The following is a 20,544-nucleotide window of genomic DNA, read 5'->3' on the forward strand; positions in this document are numbered from 1 at the left end:
AGAAAATTTAAACTAAAAGCAATATATAATCCATAGAGGAAGATTCAGCTATTGACCTATAGGTTTTAAGTAATGATAAAATAAAACATGATTCAGTCGTGCTGACTTCATGAGCTGCAACTGGGAATTTAACCATTGAAAAGAAGTAAAAGTCATGTTCAATGTTGTGTTAGCCCCTTTCACATTTGATTTGAACAAGTATCATAACATAGAACCACACGAGCATGGACCGAGAACAAAATTATAGTTAATAATTAGAAAATCAACTATTTAGATTTCAACAACTCTTTGATTTATTCTATATATTATTCTAGTTTAAACAGCAGACTTTTCTTTAAATAATCATTCTTGTATTATTATCTGATGGCACTTTTTACTTTTTAGATAGCAAAATCTCATTTCACAACATACAAAGCCTAACAAATTGAGTCCATAACAGGCTAAAGCAATACATTGGCATGTTGCGAACAATACACATAATAGAATGGGATCTATAGAACCAATTGCATACCACTTCAATAAGCCCATATGCTAAAGAAACCAACACCAGAGACTGTCAAAAGTCAGAAGCAACATCTTCATCCCAACATCTTCTAAAGAACTACATGACTACATCTTAGCCCGTAGCTAACCCGATTTTAACCGGAATAGTTTTGTTTAGATTTGCTGAAAAAGTTCTAAAACTCGAACCAAACTAAACTAGTTAAATTTAATTGGTTCGGAATCTATTCTATCTTAAACCCGAAGCAACTCAACCCGTGAACACCCCTATTATAACTCCTTACTATATCATCCAAAGTATAATTATTATTGTTTTTCTTTACTGAAGAAATTATATGCGAAAGTGTATGCTTTTTGCTAAGTGCCAAAGAGACTAAATCTGATAATAAATTTAGCAATTTACAGATAACAAAACTAATATTTATATTGACTTTTGACTTGATGTTGTGCAATTAAATACACTTTGCTAGTCCTCTAATGATCAGTCTTGTGGTAATACAACTTGTCTCCTCTAAAGTGGTGAAGTCGCTTTACTGTGTAAAGTAAGCTATCATAACCGTTGATTTAGAAATCATATAAGTTGAACATCATAGTTTGTTATACAGTGCAAGTATATGATCTCAATCACAACTGTTAATTGAGAAATCAACAGTTATAACAGCTTACTTTACACTCTAAAGCAACTCCCACTTGAGAGGAGAGAGCTCAATGAAAGAATAATGATACACTTTTCATTGTTTCTCAATGACCCTGATGTTAGCCAAGAGAAACATTCTCTATTTCCATCTGTTTTTGCCCAAACAAAAAGTAAACCCCTTGAAAGAAAGGATCATATACAAGTTAATTCGTTGAACCTGTTTGTTGAAAAACCAGTGTGGCATAAATGAGCTCATTCCATGCATCAGGGACCCCAGGAAGGCACCAATGGCTGCAGTCTTGCTTCCTTGTGGAGACTTTCTTTCCAGCTATTGGGTTCTTCCCATACACAGATGGGTGGCCGTCCTTGCGGAAATTAGTCAGCCTCGTGACATTTAACAACTTTACAGGAACCTTCATTCCTTGGATCACTTCCTCCACTATCTTCATTTTCAATGGATAGTTATTCAGGATGGAACCATTCAAAACTGGTTCAGTTTCTCCATTGCATGACCCTCCTGAGTCCCAGTCTCCACCTCTGACAAAGATTAGTGACCATTATGATATGATTGAAAGAACCACTAATGGTGGTATACAAACTTTTCTTTTCTCCATTATAATGTAGCAATAATAGGGTCTTCTTTTAAAAAGAAAAGTTGAACTCTTCTAAAGTGAAGGGTGTAGTTTACTAGTTTAGAAAAAAAGTATTAAGTTATATAACCATTGACAGAATGAATTTTAACAATTTATGACAAGTTTGTGTTGGTGGTGGCACATAATCTAAAACACGGTAACTCTAGAAGTTAAACTTTGAAGCTTCTCCTTAAAAGTGACTATGAGGCTTCCCATCGCAGAACCAAACACACTATTAATGGTTTGTTATAGATGTGGCCATTGATTTCCAAGTTCACACTTTTCTTTACCATACTCACCTTAGAGGAGCTAAACCTCATATGGCTCTTGTTTCAATGAATTGGAAACTAAAGCTAGGAAGGGGACAGGAATTTTATGCAATAGAAAATATCCAAAAAGACATCAATACCTGAAATGGGCAGAAGAATATCCACGATAGTAGACCATCTGTTTTCGTGGATTGATATTAGCATCAATCCATTTTCCCCAGGTCTTCATAGCCTTTCTGTATGCCTCAACTCCATCAAATTTTGGATATAGATAATCACCTTCTTTATAATAATTTATCCTGCACAAATAAGAAACTATCACTTTTTTCATGCATACTTTTTTTTTATAATTATAAATATCGTTCGTGTTATATAATTTTGATAGATGACTCATTAATTGCAAAGAATGAAAGACAAACCAACACATAGCAGTGAAAGAAAACTAATTTAAGAAAAGGAGAGGAAATGATAAAGTGACAACATAAATAGGTTAGATAGAAGTATACAATCTTTCCTAATACATAAATTTGATTGTATATACCAACATTCCTTCTTGCCAAAAGAAGTTATAATAAGAGGTAAACATTCTTGAGCAGCAAACGCTTGCACAAACCCTTTCATTACTTAACCAAGTTAGAGTTCAATTAACACGGGGGAAGCAAACAAACAGACACAAACCAATTTCCAGAATAGAATGTATACAATCAAGATGAATAGAACATTATAATTGCGTCCTTACCCTCGAGCAGTTTTTCCATGAGCCCACCAGTGCCCGGTATTAAAAACAAGAATGTCAGCCCTCTTCCAGCGACCAGATGTCTTGTCTATCCGATCTATTGATAATGTAGGGTTTGTGCTGCCTTGCCCATTTGTACGAATTCCTTCCCTCACAAGGAAATGAGATCTCACGAACACCACTGTACAATTGTAATCCTGCTCAAGTGTTCCAAAATCTTAGCATAATGCACTGCATTCTGTCTGTTCACATTTTATTATGACAGGAAATGATGCACTGCAGCTGGCCAGATCATTTTTATGTATTTTTATACATAAAATAATTATCCAAATACAGTACTTTATAATAAGTTATGAAGTTCGACCTTTTAAGAGAGATGGATTCATTTTCTGTGAGAGAAACAGAAGGTAAATTTATATTTCCCAACAATTCTTATTACAGCCAACCAGACCTTGAACAGTTGCAGAGAAAATGAATAGATGGCTGAAAAAATGATTCTCTTCTAAGAAATCAATACATAGGAGTAGGTTTCTTTTCTATATATGCAAGGAAATAGAATTTTTACCTCAAATTTAAAAACGAAATAGCCTCTTCCCTTTGATATTTTGTGTCCATGTACCTCATACATTTTGCTCTTATTATGCAGACCTTCACGTAGTATGCACAGAATGGACTCAAATTGGTTCCGGTTCATAGAATCTCCAACCAGCATTAGTGTTTTACCTTTCAGTCTTGCCAAGAAGTCCTGGGCACTAAACCTACGAGAATACGTGAAATAAGTGAATGAAGAAGATATGAATAGTTAATTTTTCAGTAATCTACTAAAAGATGGGAAGTAAGCTGTTTGAAGAACACTTAAGCACCTTAATGAAATTAACTATTATGTCACGGTAATGAAGACAATGCATACTGCCAACAGAAAATCGAAAGTTGAATGTTTGATGAGAAAAGATTGAGATATATCAAAATAAATGTCATAGGGCCCAATAACTAATATTAGCAGGTTGTTGCACATGCTTTGGCTATAAAAGTAGCAATAAGGCCTTGTATGCAGAATGATTGATGGATGATATGAATATTTCTCTCTTATTCCCCTGTTTCTCCCTTCTTTCTCTCTGTTTCCCTTTCCCCATTTCTGATCCTATCACAGGTCATCAATGTTCAACTATATTGCTAAGAGAAAGCTATAAGTAACTGGTTCCAGCCTTACTATACCATACCCAGAAGGATTAGTCTTTTCCACTTTTCTTCAACCAAAGAAAGCACAATTTCTTGAATGACCCAGCTAATAATAATTAGTTAAAATGAAATGTGGTAAACTAAACAACAAAGCATACCACTCCCAGCTTCAATGGAATTTTGGATGCTATGCTTGCATATTATTTATAAAACAACAACAACCAAGCTTTGACCAATAGATAGTGTTAGCTACATAGATTGTACAATGCCATAATGTTCTGTCCTGTGTTAAATTCAAAGATAAACTGTTTACCTCTAAATCTCCCAATGATTTGCTTATAGTTTTCCTTAGTCTCCCTCACCCACTAACTTCTTGTCTATCCTCCATCACCAGATCTGATCAATCCTCCTATCCAATGCGGTCTCCTTCACACTTGTTCAAATAACCTAAGACGAGACTACAATTTTCTCTACAGTAGGAGCTACCCAAACTCCTCTCTAATGATTGTATATATAAATTCTACTTTGTCTTGCGTAATCCCTCATTCCGTGTAACATTTGGATCTCTGCAATACTAGCCTACTTTCTTGTTGGCTCTTAACTTCCCAACATTTGGTCCTGTATAGCACTTTATGTCTTATTGTGCGAAAAAGTTTTTTTGTAAGCTTGAGTGGAAAGTTATGTCATATTCATCCCCAAAACATTCCTCCATTTCACGGACCCTACTTGAGTCCTATGATTGACTTCTCTCTCTCTCTCTCTCTCTCTCTCTCTCTCTCTCTCTCTCTCTATCTCCCCGTCATTTGTATGATAGACCCAAGGTACTTAAAATGTGAAATTTGTGGTATAGTATACTCCCTGAATTCCACCTCTATGGATTTGATCTCTTGCCAAACTTGCATTCCTTATCTTTGTTTTACTTTTACTTAGACGGACACCATAAGTTTCCAAGGATCGACTCCATATATCTAATTTTCCCTTTATTTATTCTGTAGACTCTCCAACTAAAACTATATCTTCCGTAAACACAATGTACTATCATGGTATCGTCTCTTGAATATGTTTTGTAAGCATGTCAACTGTCAAGAACCAAGATTAAAAAAAAAAAATTGCTCAACATTGACCCTCTGTGCACTCTTATAGTTATAGGAAAATATCCTGTGTCCCCACTTTATGTTCTCACACAACTTATGACCCCCTTACATCTTTAATTGCTCGAATGTAAGCAATTCGAACTCTTTTCTTCGCTAAAGTCTCTCATAAAACCTCTCTAGACACTACTCATTTTTAGATCAATGAAAACTATGCGTAGATCTTTTTGATTCCTTCTATATCTTTGTATTAGTCCTTGTAGTGAGTATGCAGCTTCCATGATAGATCTTTCCATCATAAAAACAAATTAATTTTTAAATATGCATGATGGTCTTAGTATGACTCCGTTCAAACTCAGTTCAAATACTCTTAGTATGACTCAGAACTCTAAAATGCATGATGGTTTATATATCTACGAATATGTTCAACCCACTTGGGATGGTATAAATGAGATGGACAAAAGTAATAAATGGAGAAAGGATAAAAAGCTCAGTTATTTTTAATGAAATGGTTAATTGTCATTCTTAGACTAGGAAAAGAATAGGATAGTCTTCTTTATATGTCAAGCTAGGTATCCATGGCAAACAAAAGAAGTTGCATTTAAAACTTTTTAAAAATGTCCACACAAGTTAGAAAAATATCCATCAACAAAGTTGATCTTGGGCTGAAATATCTCTATAAAAACCATGATATTGTTACTGAAGCATGACTAATTAGGCGTTCTTATTGTTCAATTTTCATGGATACAGGTACAATTCCTAGAGCCCTTAAATCTGAATTAGCTTAGACCCACAAGTCATGATACTAAGAATTCATTTCTCTTCAATCACCTAGGAACTCCGCAGCAAAAAACTATCCCTTTTATTCACATTTGTTTTACCAGCCTTGGTCTGATGCATTAACTCATGAGCTTAACTATAATATCCTCAACAAGATGTTTTGATTTTCAAAAGTTGTTTAACCAAAACTACACACAGCCAGCTGAAATTGCCCCCAAATACTACACACTAAACAAAGTAGCAGCTACTTTTAGCATCCACTAATACCATTAAAGTAACAATCCCAAAATTAATGCAAATCAGTTGAGAAAAATTAAACCAAATTTGTTCCTTCCTGCTTAGCAATTGAAAAACTGAATGCAATGATGACATTATAGTTGTGATTAATAAACCATAAACATTGATACACGCAACATGCTTAAAGGCATCCAAATCTGGCATGAAACAAGCGAATTAACAGAGAGAGAGAGAGAGAGGTACTTGGGAAGATCACAGGCATAAGGCTTCCAGCGCCATTTGGTGTAGCGAGTGTCGGTTCTTCCATTGATTTTGCAATCATAAGCCTCATCCACATAAGGGCAAGAACCCGGTTGGTAAATTGGGTAGTTTTGATCCTCCACCCATGTTCCCGAGAACAAATCGCATTCCTTCCACGCCGCATTATCAACAGTTTCTTCGGTGGCAGATTCATGATCCGTAGCACTGGCAGCAGGTTCGGGTGGTGGTTCTTCTACAGTGGAGGGTGGCGGCGGCGGTGATGATTGTGGTGGTGGTGGCGGTGGCGGAGAGAGGAGAGGAGAAGGTTGGAGATGGAGAACGAGATCGGTGTGATGATGTTGTTGTTGGGAGAGAGCGGGGTGAAGAGCAGTTTTGGTGAAGAACAAGTAGAAGAAGAAGAAGAAGATGGAGAGTGTGAGGAAGAAGAGGGTTGGGACAGTGTAACGATTCTTGTAGGAAAGAAGCAGCATGTTCATTGTTCATTTCTGGTAGGACAAGAACCTAGTAGTGTAGTAGTAGTAGTAGTAGTAGTAGTGTGTGTGTGTCGCATGTTGCTGGATTTTCAACGACATTTTGCTACTCAAACTGCATCATTAACATCAAGATTTACATTTAATATCTTACAATCTTATAATCGTCTAAAAGATTACATTTAATATCTTACAGATATAGTCAAAAAGGAAGTTTAAGAGTTTTCTCATTTAGTATTTAAAGAAAAATCTTACTAACAATTAGTAACCCTTCTTATAATCTTTATTTTTTTTCTTCATCGAAAAACTAATAACAAACAACAACGAAGCAACCAAGTTCTCGACCCAACAATCGCAACTCGGGCAGCAAAACGAGTCATGCAATCAGCTGCCAAGTTACACTCGTGAGATATCCAAGCAATTGACACAGACCACGCACGAGCAAGGAGCTCCAAGATCCCAGCTAGGGTTGTACAAGGGACGAGTTGAGACGAGTTTTGGTTAACCCTAACCCGACCCTAAATATTGACCGGGTCAATTCATAGACCATAACTCATTCTAGACCCGAAGCAATCCGACATTATGCAATTCCAATTTAGGACGGATCGGGTTGACCCGAGGGACAATAAGTCTAAGATTATTTGATACTAATTGTAAAGTTTAAAGATAATAACATATTAAAAGAGTTATAAGTTTGAACTATTTTTTGGAAGAAAGAACTTGAAAGGATCAAATTCTTTCATAATCTATTGCACTTGAGAGGTTTACATTTTGTTTGATTTATATACACGTGTCACTCATTTTGTTTGATCATTCTTCATTTGTCTCACATGTGCATAATACACACACATGATTTTCTTTTGTTAGAGCATGAAAGTGTCAATAGTTTGATCAACAAATTCATAAGGTAGATGTTAAACATTTTATTCTCATCCACATGGTAAGATAAATTTGAGCACCATGTATCACATTTTAATCATTATAACAAATTAAAATTTTATAAAATATATATATGTGGGACGGGCCGGGTGACACGAGTGTCAACCCGAACCCGACCCTACACGAAGTCGGGTAACTCAAAGATCAACCCGAACCCGGTCTCTTTTATATATCGGGTCGGGTTCAACCCGACCCTAAAGGCTTGGGTCGAGACGGGTTGGCGGGTAGGGCCGAGTCTTATACACCCTGCAACAGTAAAATGTGAAGGTTTTGTCGCTCCTCTAAATGACGAACAAGCTCTCTACAATATTAAATGACACAAAAAAATTGCATTTAGTACCTTACTGATATAAAAAAATCTCATTGTACAATGTATGAATCACACTGTAGTAGCGGTAACATTGTTCATGACGAAGTTTAGTAGAATACATCACAAATGCATAAGACACTCTAACGCTTTAATCAGTTTCATAGGTTTGTTTAATATACTGTGTAGTATAAAGTCTGCCAATATTAGATCTGATAAGGGAAGGGCTAATAAAAATTTAAAATTATCTAGTGTTTGATCGTACACTGTATAACCTATCATGATGTTTAAATTGATACAATCATGTTTCGTGGAGAGTGATGGTGATGATGGTGATGGTGAATGATGATGGTGCTAGAGGTGGTAATGGTAGTGGTGGCGGTGGAGGGTGGCAGTTGCAACAATAGTTGTGGTGGTGACAATGGTAGTAACGATGGTAGTGGTGGAGGCGATGGTGAGGATGGTGGCGGAGTTGCTTCTGGTGGTTGCAGTAGTGGTCGAGGAAGTAGTGGCGGTGGAAATGGTAGTGGTTGTGGCGGTACTAGTGGTGGGTGGTGGCGATATTGTGGTGATGGTAGTGACAATGTTGATGGTAGAGGAGTGGTGAAGGTGGTGGTGGAGTTTATTGGTTGTGGTGGTGGCTGCTGCAGTGTTGTGGGGCGGTGGTGGTGGTAGTGACAATGACATGATGGTGTAGGGCGGTGGTGGTGGTTGTGAAGTGAATTAGATATTGCCATAAGTTTATCGGGCACATCTGTATGTTAGATAAATAGTCCATCATTTTAACGTATAACGATGAATTGATGGATAAACATTACAATATAATGGTAGCTCTAAACAATGGATGAATTCAAAGTATATTGTACAAATTTATTATTATGCCTAATACGACGTCCTAAACGAACCCTTAAATTAGAGAGGTAATCTCAAAGTCTTAAAAGGAATATTCAGATAGTCTAAGGAATTGGCAATGCTTATGTGAATGGATGATCAAACTTGTATTTTTTTTTTGAAATGGTATTTATAACATGGCAATATTTGTAATTATAGCGTTCAACCTTAATGAAGTTTTTGTGAAAATTTTCTAAGATAATAACTATGCTTAAATAACCTTGTAATTGTTTAGCGTTTACTTTAAATAGTGTTTATTTATAAATTTAAAAAGAGTTTTTTACACGAAATTTCTTTCAACTAAATATTTAAGAAGCTCTACTATATTGTTTTGAGGTAGAAGCTTACCCAATGTTTTTTTGCGCACAGGATTTCTCCAATTATTTTTCTAAGCCAGCTTTGGAAGTCTGAGTTTTATGGTCACTGATTATTGACAATTGACTAGTGCCGGCTATCAATATTTTTTAGTAAATCTGTGTTAAACTGCACATTGTAATAACTTAATAACGATAACAATTTGACGAACATAAGCCTTATACCATGTTTTAGGGTCACATCGTTCAGCGCTGACCCCTGTACCTTCCTTAATGTACCTCTTGAAAGTAGGAAGAGGGTGTGAAACATTGGACAAGACACCAAGATAGATAGGTCACTACCCTTCCTGTTTTAACAGAAATGGCCGGCATTAATCAACAACCAACTATATGATATCATTTCACAACTCCGGTGTAACCATTAACCGATTCCCAGGTTGTCTCTGTTGCCACAGCAGCAAGAAGCTTAGCTTATATATATATGATATGATATCAAAGTGTAACTAACAACAACCAAACAACACTTGACAAAAACGCGCTTCCAAGTTCCAAACCAAAACAAAACTTCAATACTATTACATTGAATTGAATGCTATGCTATATTGCTATTCTATTATGCTACAGTCAAAACCACCCATTTAATTCTCAAACGAGTGTCTGTCAGCTTTTGAAGCATGGTCCTCTATTCTATTGTCTCGCATCACGTGATCAAGAGAGGAATTTTTCTCTAATCCCGAGTGTGTTTTTTTCTCTCTTGTAAGGTTGCTAATAAGTCTAAGGAAAACAGAATGTTGTTGCGTTTTTGGTTCCATATTTCCCACACCATTTATGTTCAAAATTCTGTTTGGTTTGTCAAATACTAGTAGAATTCAAGTCTTCAATTAATGAGGTTTGGTGAGAAATCTCTGACCACAGAGATGTGATGTATCAAATTCAAAGTCTTTTTTTTACTGCATATCCGAGGTACCAAACTTAATATTCTCCCATTCCTCTTAATTTCCCTCACCACTACTACCAATTCCTTTTGCTCTGCCTCTCACTCTCTTCACTCTGCCCCTCCTCTGTTTTTCTTCTTCATCACTTCATTTTGGTCAAAGAGTTTTCATATTCTTGAAATTAGACTAGTTTTTTTGGGTGAGATGAGATTACCAGAACTGACACTTGTGGTGTGGCTTCTGGTCTGGGTATGCATTGGTTCCAACACAGTGGCAAGGAAGAACCTTCTTGATAGCAACTTGCTTGATGGAGCAAAGAGGAAGAACACAAGTGTGGCACTTGATGATGCTCACAAATGCAACCCCAAGATACTCTCTTCTTGCAACACCACATCATCAGATGACAAAAGAGTGGTTCCCACAGGTCCAAATCCATTGCACAACAGGTAGAAGAATCATAGACTCCATGCAAGGACAATGTGATATATCTCTTCCATGTTGCTCTGTTTCAAAGTGATTTTTGGAAGAAATGTGTGCACTTTCTTCTAAAATTAATTAATTTCTTAGTTGATATTTCCCTCTTTTTGTTTTTTAGGCTTCCTTTTATCTTGTAAATGAATTATTGTAAGGTTTCTATGGCACTAGTATTTTGGATAGATACATTGAACTATTGTTTTATTTATTTATTTATTTATAATTTGGCATAGAAACAAGACTGTGTATGTATAGAATGATTTAACTATTATTTTCATTTTTGTTCTTTTTTTAACCTTCAATCGGTATTGGCAAAAAAGTTTGATATCTCATGCATGTTTGGAAGTTTTTCCAAAATTGATTCCGATTATGGAGGAATCAATTTTAGAAAGAAATTTTTGTAAGTAGTCTCTGAATGTCATTATTGATTATGAAAAAAGAAAAATAAATCAAAACATGCTATTCTCCATTATCTTCAAGAGAGGGGCATGACCAGGGGTGTTCAAAAACTGGATATGGTTAAAACCAAACCATATCCACTTTAAAACCAGTTTTACAATTTGGATTTTTTAATCGATCCAGTTTTGATATCTTAAACCGGTTATAAAACCGGTTTTTAATCTGGATCCGGATTTAACCGGATCTAACCAGTTTAAAACCGGTTATGTTTAAAACCGGTTTTAAACCAGTTTTAAAATCCGGATTTAGTTCAGAAATCAGTTTTTAAAACTGGATTTGATTGAAAAACCGGATTTAGAACCGGATTTTAAAATTGGATTTGGTTCAAACCGGATTTTAAAACTGGATTTTGAAACTATAATTGGTCATTTCATTTTTCTAATATGATATACGGTCAAATTTGTCTAAGATGATGGACTAAAAAACGTGAATATAACTTTTATGAGTTTCCCGTAACACGAAGAATAGGATGAACATACACCAAATGAAATTAGGATGAACATAAAAATAAAGAAAAACCGGTTGGAATTTTGGGTGGCGGCGGCGAGATTTTTGGGCGGCGGCGAGTTGGATTGGAATTGGGAATTAGGGTTCTTTCATGGTTGAAACATGGAATTGAATTTGGGTTTTGGAAATTGGAAGTAAAACCGGTTATGAATTAGGAATATGAATAATGGAATATTGAATTTTTAAAAATATTGACTTTGGTTTTGGATATGGTAATCCGGTTTTTTAACCAAATTTAAAAACTGGATATCCATATTGGTATCCACTTTAAAAACTGGATAAATTAAAACCGGTTTTATATGAAACCGGATTTTCTGGATATGGTTATGGTTTGGTTATGGATTGGTTATTGAAACCAGATTTTTTGAACACCCCTGGGCATGACAATGTGCCTATATATTTTCATATCAGTAATCACAATGCATCTCAAAACTTCAGCCCAAGAGGTATCTAACATCAATTACTTATCTTCCTTTCTCATTTTGTATTTATGCTAGAAGTCTGCATTATGCGGATATCTACAGATCATTTTCCTTTTCATATTTGTTTTGTGTTTAACCTCCACCAGCCACCCAATGTTAGCCAACAAGTTGATATTTTGTGCACGTTCTGAAATTTCTGTACAATTGATTCTGAATCCATAATTAATTTTGGAGAAATGCTTATCTGAATAGCTATTGAGTAGTATCAAAAGTGAAGCCTTTCGTATTTCTCCAATTTCTTCAATGGGAGGGGGCAGAGTAATTCTTTTTTAATGTTTGGAGTGGGGTGAAAGGAAGAAGAGAATTATGAGAAAATGACATAATGGAAGGAACTAAGAGGAGGCGTTACGTACATTAAGGGTGGGCCTGGGAGGGGTGTGATTCAGAGGTTGAAAAGAGAAAAAAATGTGGTTGTGATCTGATCCAAAACCTGCATTGCTAATCAAGAAACAGCATTGAATGTGTGTCTGGGGAGAATTGAATGTTGTTGAGGCTTAATTATCTTATCTGCCATGCTGCTGCAATATTAATTAGATACATAACAAAGTCATATTGCATTTGTCTTTGTCTCTCCCCCTGCTGCATTATGTATCACAGCAAAAAGCTACTTTTTGACATTAGCCATGGTGCTTTTCCATTCTTGTTTACGGTCCCTTTCTGGCATTGTATATCTCGAGGTTGTGTTAGGCAAATTGTAAACTGAATCATTGAATAATGTATCATCATCTCATTCTCTCATCCCTTTTGGCAACTCAAAAGAGTCATAACACTATTCTTTGCAACAATGGGAATGAAGGAAGGAAGGAGAGAGAGAATAGTAGTCAAAGTGGAAATCTATCTCTTGGCGCATACTCGTTTCATGAAGCTTTGGAACTAATGAAGATTAGGAAAGTGTGATGGGGAATTGAGATAGAATGAAATGATCATTGTACATGTTTGAGAGAGTGTGGTAGAAGGTTGTCTAATGTTCCTCGTTGGGACAAAGATGTCACTATGACGAAATATATAGTATTAGTACAAAATTTCACCAAAGCATCTTATGTCCCTATGTCTTGTCATGACAAAACCAATTATTATACATTACGATAAATCAATTAAATATGGAAATTAATTAAAAAAATAATTTATTATCCAATTATTATCCATTCGAGCTGGCATAACTCATTCGAGGGCTAACACGTTCTTGAGACAGGCCAAAATTCACAGTGGCTACTATTTTACCAACTCAGCCCACCTGCAAGCCGAATTGACTAACCCATGGGCCAATTATTTTTTTAAAAATTGCTCTTATGATAAAAAATAAGGTATTAATGCGAGGTAGGCTTTTTATAATGAAGGTAAACATTTTAAACAAAACTGTTGACCAAAAAAAAAAACATTTTAAACAAAAAGAAATAAAATAATGAAGGTAAACATATTATAGTGTACAGACATATACAAAGTTTGGAAGTTGAAGGCTTATAGAATCCTACTTGTTAGAGTATAATATAAAACCATTAAAGTAGTCCTTACCCAACAGCTTAAGCTTTTGGGATAAGTGGTTGTTTGTCATGGTATCAGAGCCTCTATGGCCAAGAGGTCTAGAGTTCGATCCTTGCTCCCCTCACTTTCTAAGTAAAAAGTGGAATTTAATTAAGCACATGGTAGGTGGGCCTGTGCATTTATCCACGCTTCAAGCCCAAATGGTTCTTGCGTGAGGGGGCGTGTTAGAGTATAATATAAAACCATTAAAGTAGTCCTTACCCAACAGCTTAAGCTTTTGGGATAAGTAGTTACTTGACACTACTAACTCATCAAGAAGCTACTAACTCATCAAGACGCTCACCTAAAGACTATTATACAGGCCTGGTGATTCATGGCAGCACTTATCACAAGCCTTACTGCAAAAACTTCATAGAACTCTCTTGTCAAGGATGTACATTCTCTCTGTAACTGTCAATTTTCTGCAAAGAGAGTTGGTCTAGGAACTACATAATTCAGATAGTTCATATATACTTTGCCTGAGCCTTAAGCTTTTCACCCTCTTTCTTTTTTAAAGGTTCATGGCTCCTAATTTCAACTTGACAGAAAGTTTGAACAGCCATGCTTTACATCAGGGAGAATAATCACTGGCCCCTGGAGATTTGAAAGACTTGGATATGGCTTCCCAAGAGTGGTGTTCTTCATCCATTTTACGCCTTCGGTCAAGGAAAGCTGGCCTCATTGGTGTTGTTACCATGTCAATTTTGAATGTCAACAATGCTACAATCTCTGACATGGCTGGTCTCATATCTGGAAGAGGCTGAAGGCACAAGAAGGCCACATGGAATGCTTGCATCACATCCTTTTCCACGAATCCATCTTCGCGCAGCTTAGGATCCACAAGATCCATCACCATTGACTTCTCATAAAGTTTCCAACCCTGCGATGATAAAATTTAAGCATGTTTGGAAATTCATCTAGATTTTAGTCAAAATCAATTATGTGGAGAAGCTTTTGTGAGTAGCTTCTGGATGCTAGAATTGATTTTGAGGAAAAATAAAATCATAGTAGAAAGGTGAGAAGTTACATATTCAGGGAGGTACTGCATTTGTGATGGTAAAGTGAGATCTGTATTTTTTCTGCAACAGATGATTTCAAGCACCAGAACTCCAAAACTATAGATGTCTGCCTTTTCTGAAAGTTCTCCTCTAATAGCATATTCAGGAGCTGTATAACCTCTTAACAAATCAGACAAGAAAAGATCATCAATACAAAACTTGACTAAATGTAATTAAGCAGTTTGGAATGAATTGATGGATCTCTAGTTCAAACCATTAGAAAAAATGACATTTTTAATAAGAAGTTGTAGGATAACAAACACATTAGGATGCTGCTAAAGATCATTGTTTTGATCTATTTTTTGAATGACTAGAACCATTAAAACTCAGCAAATATGGAAGTGATGGACATGATTAGCTGTAGCTAGTATAGGAGGATTTCATTTCACCAGTGATCAATGCTTTTGAGTAGTTACATTTGCAAAAATTACTTACAATGTTCCAGCAAATTGTGTGCTAAGGTAAGCTTGGTCTTCAGGGAAGAACCTAGCTAGCCCAAAATCTCCAATCCTCGGCCGAAACTTTTCATCAAGAAGAATGTTGCTTGCTTTGATATCTCGGTGAACAATTCTTATATGTGAATCCTCATGGAGGTATTGCAATCCCCGCGCGACTCCAAGGATTATTTGGAATCTAGTGCTCCAGTTTAGAAATTGATCACTGTTTCCTGATCACAAGAACACCCAACATAGGACTTGTTTTGTTTAAACTAACCAACTCCTTCAAATTAAATACTCATGAGCCATTGGATGAAAAAAGGTTACCATATACAAAGGGGTCCAAACTTCTGTTCTTCATGTATTCATACACAAGAATCCTTTGAGGTCCATCAGTGCAACACCCCATAAGGCGAACCAGATTTTTGTGTTGGATGCTTGTGATCATCCTCACTTCTGCTAGAAATTCTTTATCTCCTTGTTGGGACTTGTCAAGAGACAATTGCTTAACAGCAATCAGCCTCCCATCTGCCAACTTTCCCTGATAAAACACACGCACCTTAAGAATTAGGATAGTTTCCACAATAGGAATTGAAATCTTCTGTCTTACTAATAAAACTGACATGTCAATTAAAAACTACCATGTGAGTTTGTAAATGCCTCAATCATGTCTTTCCTAACTGACATGACAAGATTCTATCGGTGGAACATAAAATTGAAATACCAGGACAAAAAAATTTGATCTCCACAATAGAAGTACATGTATTTATATGAGGCTCAACTAATAAAGTGAGTTCTTGAATTAACACCCCTATAAATGATGTTAATATATTGTTCACATGAATTTTCCTACATTGTCTACTGCTTCTTAAAAATCTGATATTATACAAGCAATACAATCTCATAGAAGCATCACGATCCAGATAAAATAATCAATTGATCAATCAAAGCAAGCGCCATTAGATTCTGATTTAGTACCTATACCTGATAAACAGGTCCAAATCCACCACTTCCAAGAAGATTTGTACGATGGAAATTCTTGGTGGCCTTCCTTAATGTCTGGAAATCGAAGTAGCTGATTGTACGAAGGTTCCCACTAACGAATTCCATGAATCCTGTAAAACATATAGAAACTTGAACTTCAATAAAGGTCTTGCAATGATACAGTTTGTAAACACAGGTCCAAATCCACAAAATATTTTTGCATGATTTGTTTAAATTACCTGTCTGTTGAGCTTTAGTAGTTGAGGCTGCCATCGTGATCCTCTCTGTTGATTCAATATATTTCCAAATGGCAAATCCCAAACACAATTAACCATCAACAAAATAAAAAAGAAAACTACATGCTGTAGGCATTAGTTATAATGTGTTTGCAAAAACTTTAGCACATAGGGAAGGGCACTATGAGATAGAAGCTACAATCATAAGCTTCTCCAACTAGAATTGATTTTAGACACAAACATGGGTGGCTACCACATTCCTGTACATGTGCATGTTGGAAATCCTTCTACAATTAATTCTTAAGTCAAAATAAATTCTTAGAAGAAGCTTCTGTGAGTAGCTTCGGCGTGCGAAAAATGAATTCTGAGGAAAAAGAAGCTGATACAAACATGTTGTAATTAAGGATGTAAATATTTTGCTTTCCTAAAATTACCATGCTGCTCATTAGTTGGAGTAGTCCTCTCTGCTGGCCGTTTAATTCGCCTCCAAAATACAAATAGAAGAATCAGCAATATGATCAGCACTACAGTCCCTCCAAGGAAAAAGAACAATGCTCCAGAGTTGTGGGGTGAAGAGGAGGATGAAGGAGATTTCTCTGCAGTTCAACATTGATGAAAGAAATCATTAAGAACATGAGAAATTTGAGAAAGTTGATTTTTATCTTTTACATTCTATGATCCAATACTCTAACTTTGTCTGTTATAAAATGGAATACTTTTTCTCAAGCATAAAGCATGCAAGAATATACAATAGTTTATGTCATGATATAGAACATGAAAAATAAAAACAAGTAATCTTGGTACAAAAAACAAGTTGAGAAATGAAACCTTGGAGTATTCTGCGATGCATTTTTGGGGACAGAAGCAAACATTCTGGTTGTGATTGAAGTTCAAGTTCTTCAAACGTCTTGGTGAGTAGTATTGACATATATGAACAGCTAAGCTATGTTAAACAACTGGCAACAGAAACCATTATCCGATGATTTTTCTGTGTGCTTTTGTATTCAATTAATTAATTACTGTAAATCTTTGTTGTTGTCAATTGAAATCTTGAGAGAAGCATTCTATTCTCCATAGAATTGATCGAAAAACAATGTAATATGTTGGGACAATGCAATTGGGGGTGGCACATTCTGATGCGGTCGAATACAAACATAGAAAGATTCAAATATCATATTTTCTAAGTCATAATAATAAAATATTACAAGACGTAGGTAGGAGAGGGATATCCTTTCTTATTTTCTCCATCACTATGACAAGTGGAGGTGGCGCCGCTTATGCATGAAGGCTGTAGCCTGTAGCCCCCTAACTCACTTCTATGCCCCAACTTCTTTTCTTTTTTCTTAAGAAGGGGCAGAGGAGACAATTCGATTAATCTTTCACTCCACAGTTAGTGCATTAAATATTTGGAGTTAGATCGGTGCTCAATAAATATATATAGTTTTTAGTTTGGATATCCATGGTTGACAGATAGTAATGACTAATCCCTTCGTTGCGAGTACTCACACTAAGCGGTAAACGATTGACTACACATGCGCTTCGATGAGGACTAAACCTTCAACCTTATAGTTAATAGACGAAATGAGCAAACTGATACATCACACCTCGTGGTTTCACTAAATATTTTTTAATTATGTTTCTAGTACATCTATTAAAATATTTTTTTTTAAGAATATTTGATGCACCAATAATGACCCTAATTGTTTTTTGTCAACATAATGCCTCTAATCTTTATTTAAGAAAAATGACGTTTTGGCCCAAGGCCTGTTACTCTCAAAACTCTCTAGCCTTGACTATGCAGTCCAGTCCAATTCCAACAAGGAAATGGATAGTAGTTGCAACTGCCCAACAAGTTCAACGAATTGGGGTAAATAAAGATACCCTAATTTTTTCCAAGGGGCCAAACTACAAAATATAACAAAATCAAGGGCCAAACTAGAATTATAGTAATACCATTTTAATAGGTAGCCGGTGCATAAAATCTAGTGGCTGGCTAGGAATTCTCACCGCCATGCATATTGAATCCTCCGCCGGTGAGACAGAATTTTTGAATTGTGTCCTGTTTTTATTGTAAAGCTATAGATGACTCGTCTAATAGAAGGCAAGAACATTCCTTGACCGTGTCTATTTTTCAATAATCATATTTAACGCAAGTTTCGTATTCTAGAATAATATTTTCCTCACATATTAAATAATTTATGAAAAAAATTAGATAAGATTAAATTTTAAAATGAACTTTTTCTCTCTCCTGATTTTGAGGTTTTCTTTTTTAACTCAATGATTCCATTAAAATCAAGTTGGCATGAAACAAAAAAATCACGTTAATGGGTCTTCTTAGAATACTAATTAAAAAATATATGCACATACTGAAACTAATTATAACTGTAGAAAGTTATTAAATGTTTTATTAACTTTTATTTCTTTAATTAATCAATATTCCTATAACACTCACTATTTTGTTTTTATGATGTTGAATAATAGACTCTAAGTCTTTAATGGATCCGAAATTTCTTTGATGAATATATAAAAGTTTTGGGTGACTCTTGTTTCAATCATCATTATAGGTCATGACATGCATTTGAGAACATAAGTCGTTTACGGATCTCACCCACGAACACAGCTCACACATTAACAAAAGAATTGAACACACATTTTTCTAAAGGGAAGTGAGTTCTCTTTATTAACTAAAACAAGATGTATATGTTGTATCGATATCTAATCTTACATGAGCAAACGTGTACTTACTTGTATAATTTCTATTAATTAACTGACCAAATCAGCAACCACTCCATCATCAGCTTTTAATTATTGTTTGGTATATATGTTTTATTGTGTGGGTTTCTTTGAGATCCCATCTTGTAAACAGCTGTAAAATGAGTATTTATCCTATCTTTTGTAGGCTCTTGATGGAATTAACGTTCAACCCCAACTTGATAAAAAGTAGGAAACTTCCAAACTCAAAGGTTCTTAACTTTACTTTCAAAAATCATTGTTAATATCCCAGTTAGAGCTACGAACAACCAAAATTGACTGATTACTCCACATTGAATTGAAGTTGACATGTAGGAAACAATAATTTAAACATGTAAATTAAACAAACAAAGACATGATGCTTAGCTCTGCCTATCGGCTGCTTAACTATTTGGTGACTGAATTATTTATTATAAACCTAGTTAAACCATTATCCCCGTGCGTATGAACAAAAAGTATGACCATTTGCACTCATGAAAAGGAACTCTATATTAATTTTTTGAGCTCAGGGTATCAATTGTTAATAACAATAACTAATTTTCTCGTCGAGGGTGGAAAGGCAGAAGATACAAATGAAATTACACGTTTTGCAGTATGATTACGCTCTTAGCTATAACTTAGGAGTGCCAAACGATCTTTGGTAAGAATCTGGTGCAACTTGCATGGCAGCCACTCTTTCCTTGTGGCCCTGACCCTGGATGCCATCATTGCATCTCATCTCAATACCTAATTCTGCCCAATTTTCCTATAGGAATTAAATTGGACACTTTGGAAACCAGAGACACCAATGGGCATATATAATACGATAAAGCAATCAAATCCTGTTTGCTTCTCTTAATGTACTCAAACACTTATTATTTGGAAATGAATTCATTTTCACATTCAATAATCAAATATCGCATGCTTAAAGAGGGTTAATATAAAAATAGGCCGTTCACGAAGAAGGTTTGATAGAGTTGATATATAATTGAGCTACTTAAGTATTTAGTGGAGTGTCCGACTCTTTGACAGTATATATGAAGAATGATTTGTAAGGAAAGACATACATACTTAATATAATCTCAGAGTTTTAAGAGGATTACTTTTAAAAAAAAAATTTAAGAGGATTAATTTCATGACTCTTTAAAAAAAATCATGACAGTTAGATTTGAGAAAACGTTGCTAAAAAATAGGCAGCTCCATCAAATGGTAACATTCGTGTAAAAAATAAGCTTTATGTATAAAATTGGCTTGCTATCACCTAGTTTTCAATCGTGTATTCAAACATGGACCAAGTCGGAATTCACAACACCTGAACAGAATAAGTGGTCTTAGCTAAGGAATTAGTCTCATACATAGGAAGCTTTGCACGAAAGCAACAATATTTGACCCCAATAAGACCCAATTTTGGCAGAAAGTTGATATGACGAAATGAAACAACAAGTAACAGCTCATTTCTCTTCAATATATTAACCCC

The 20,544-nt window shown here is 35.4% G+C and overlaps 2 protein-coding genes across 2 annotated transcripts; both read right to left on the reverse strand.

Moving 5' to 3' along the window:
- Positions 1 to 905: 905 nt before the first annotated feature.
- On the reverse strand, positions 906 to 6,891 carry LOC130715150 (protein trichome birefringence-like 5). The gene is made up of 5 exons (XM_057565207.1): positions 6,306 to 6,891; positions 3,341 to 3,533; positions 2,779 to 2,972; positions 2,180 to 2,338; positions 906 to 1,675 (listed from the first exon to the last, which is right to left on the reverse strand). The coding sequence occupies exons 1-5, from the start codon at positions 6,797 to 6,799 to the stop codon at positions 1,342 to 1,344; spliced, it is 1,374 nt and encodes a 457-aa protein (XP_057421190.1). The 5' UTR covers positions 6,800 to 6,891; the 3' UTR covers positions 906 to 1,341.
- A 7,056-nt stretch (positions 6,892 to 13,947) lies between these two features.
- LOC130710263 (cysteine-rich receptor-like protein kinase 44) lies at positions 13,948 to 17,705 on the reverse strand. Its single transcript, XM_057559463.1, has 8 exons — positions 17,166 to 17,705; positions 16,772 to 16,933; positions 16,341 to 16,385; positions 16,102 to 16,232; positions 15,445 to 15,658; positions 15,116 to 15,347; positions 14,650 to 14,800; positions 13,948 to 14,502 (listed from the first exon to the last, which is right to left on the reverse strand). The coding sequence occupies exons 1-8, from the start codon at positions 17,263 to 17,265 to the stop codon at positions 14,194 to 14,196; spliced, it is 1,344 nt and encodes a 447-aa protein (XP_057415446.1). The 5' UTR covers positions 17,266 to 17,705; the 3' UTR covers positions 13,948 to 14,193.
- Positions 17,706 to 20,544: the final 2,839 nt, after the last annotated feature.

The sequence above is a fragment of the Lotus japonicus genome, chromosome 4 (assembly GCF_012489685.1).
Source record: "Lotus japonicus ecotype B-129 chromosome 4, LjGifu_v1.2".
Lineage (NCBI taxonomy): Eukaryota > Viridiplantae > Streptophyta > Magnoliopsida > Fabales > Fabaceae > Lotus > Lotus japonicus.

What these genes read in the sequence shown, in the direction of transcription:
- LOC130715150 (XM_057565207.1), bottom strand. Translation starts at nt 6,799, where the DNA reads ATGAACATGCTGCTTCTTTCCTACAAGAATCGTTACACTGTCCCAACC. An exon ending in TATGCCTGTGATCTTCCCAA is followed by an intron (nt 3,534 to 6,305) that starts GTACCTCTCTCT and finishes GTATTCTCGTAG; the next exon opens with GTTTAGTGCCCAGGACTTCT. An exon ending in ATTTCGTTTTTAAATTTGAG is followed by an intron (nt 2,973 to 3,340) that starts GTAAAAATTCTA and finishes ACACTTGAGCAG; the next exon opens with GATTACAATTGTACAGTGGT.
- LOC130710263 (XM_057559463.1), bottom strand. Translation starts at nt 17,265, where the DNA reads ATGTCAATACTACTCACCAAGACGTTTGAAGAACTTGAACTTCAATCA. An exon ending in GATTTGGACCTGTTTATCAG is followed by an intron (nt 15,659 to 16,101) that starts GTATAGGTACTA and finishes GTGTTTTATCAG; the next exon opens with GGAAAGTTGGCAGATGGGAG. An exon ending in ACACAATTTGCTGGAACATT is followed by an intron (nt 14,801 to 15,115) that starts GTAAGTAATTTT and finishes TGATTTGTTAAG; the next exon opens with AGGTTATACAGCTCCTGAAT.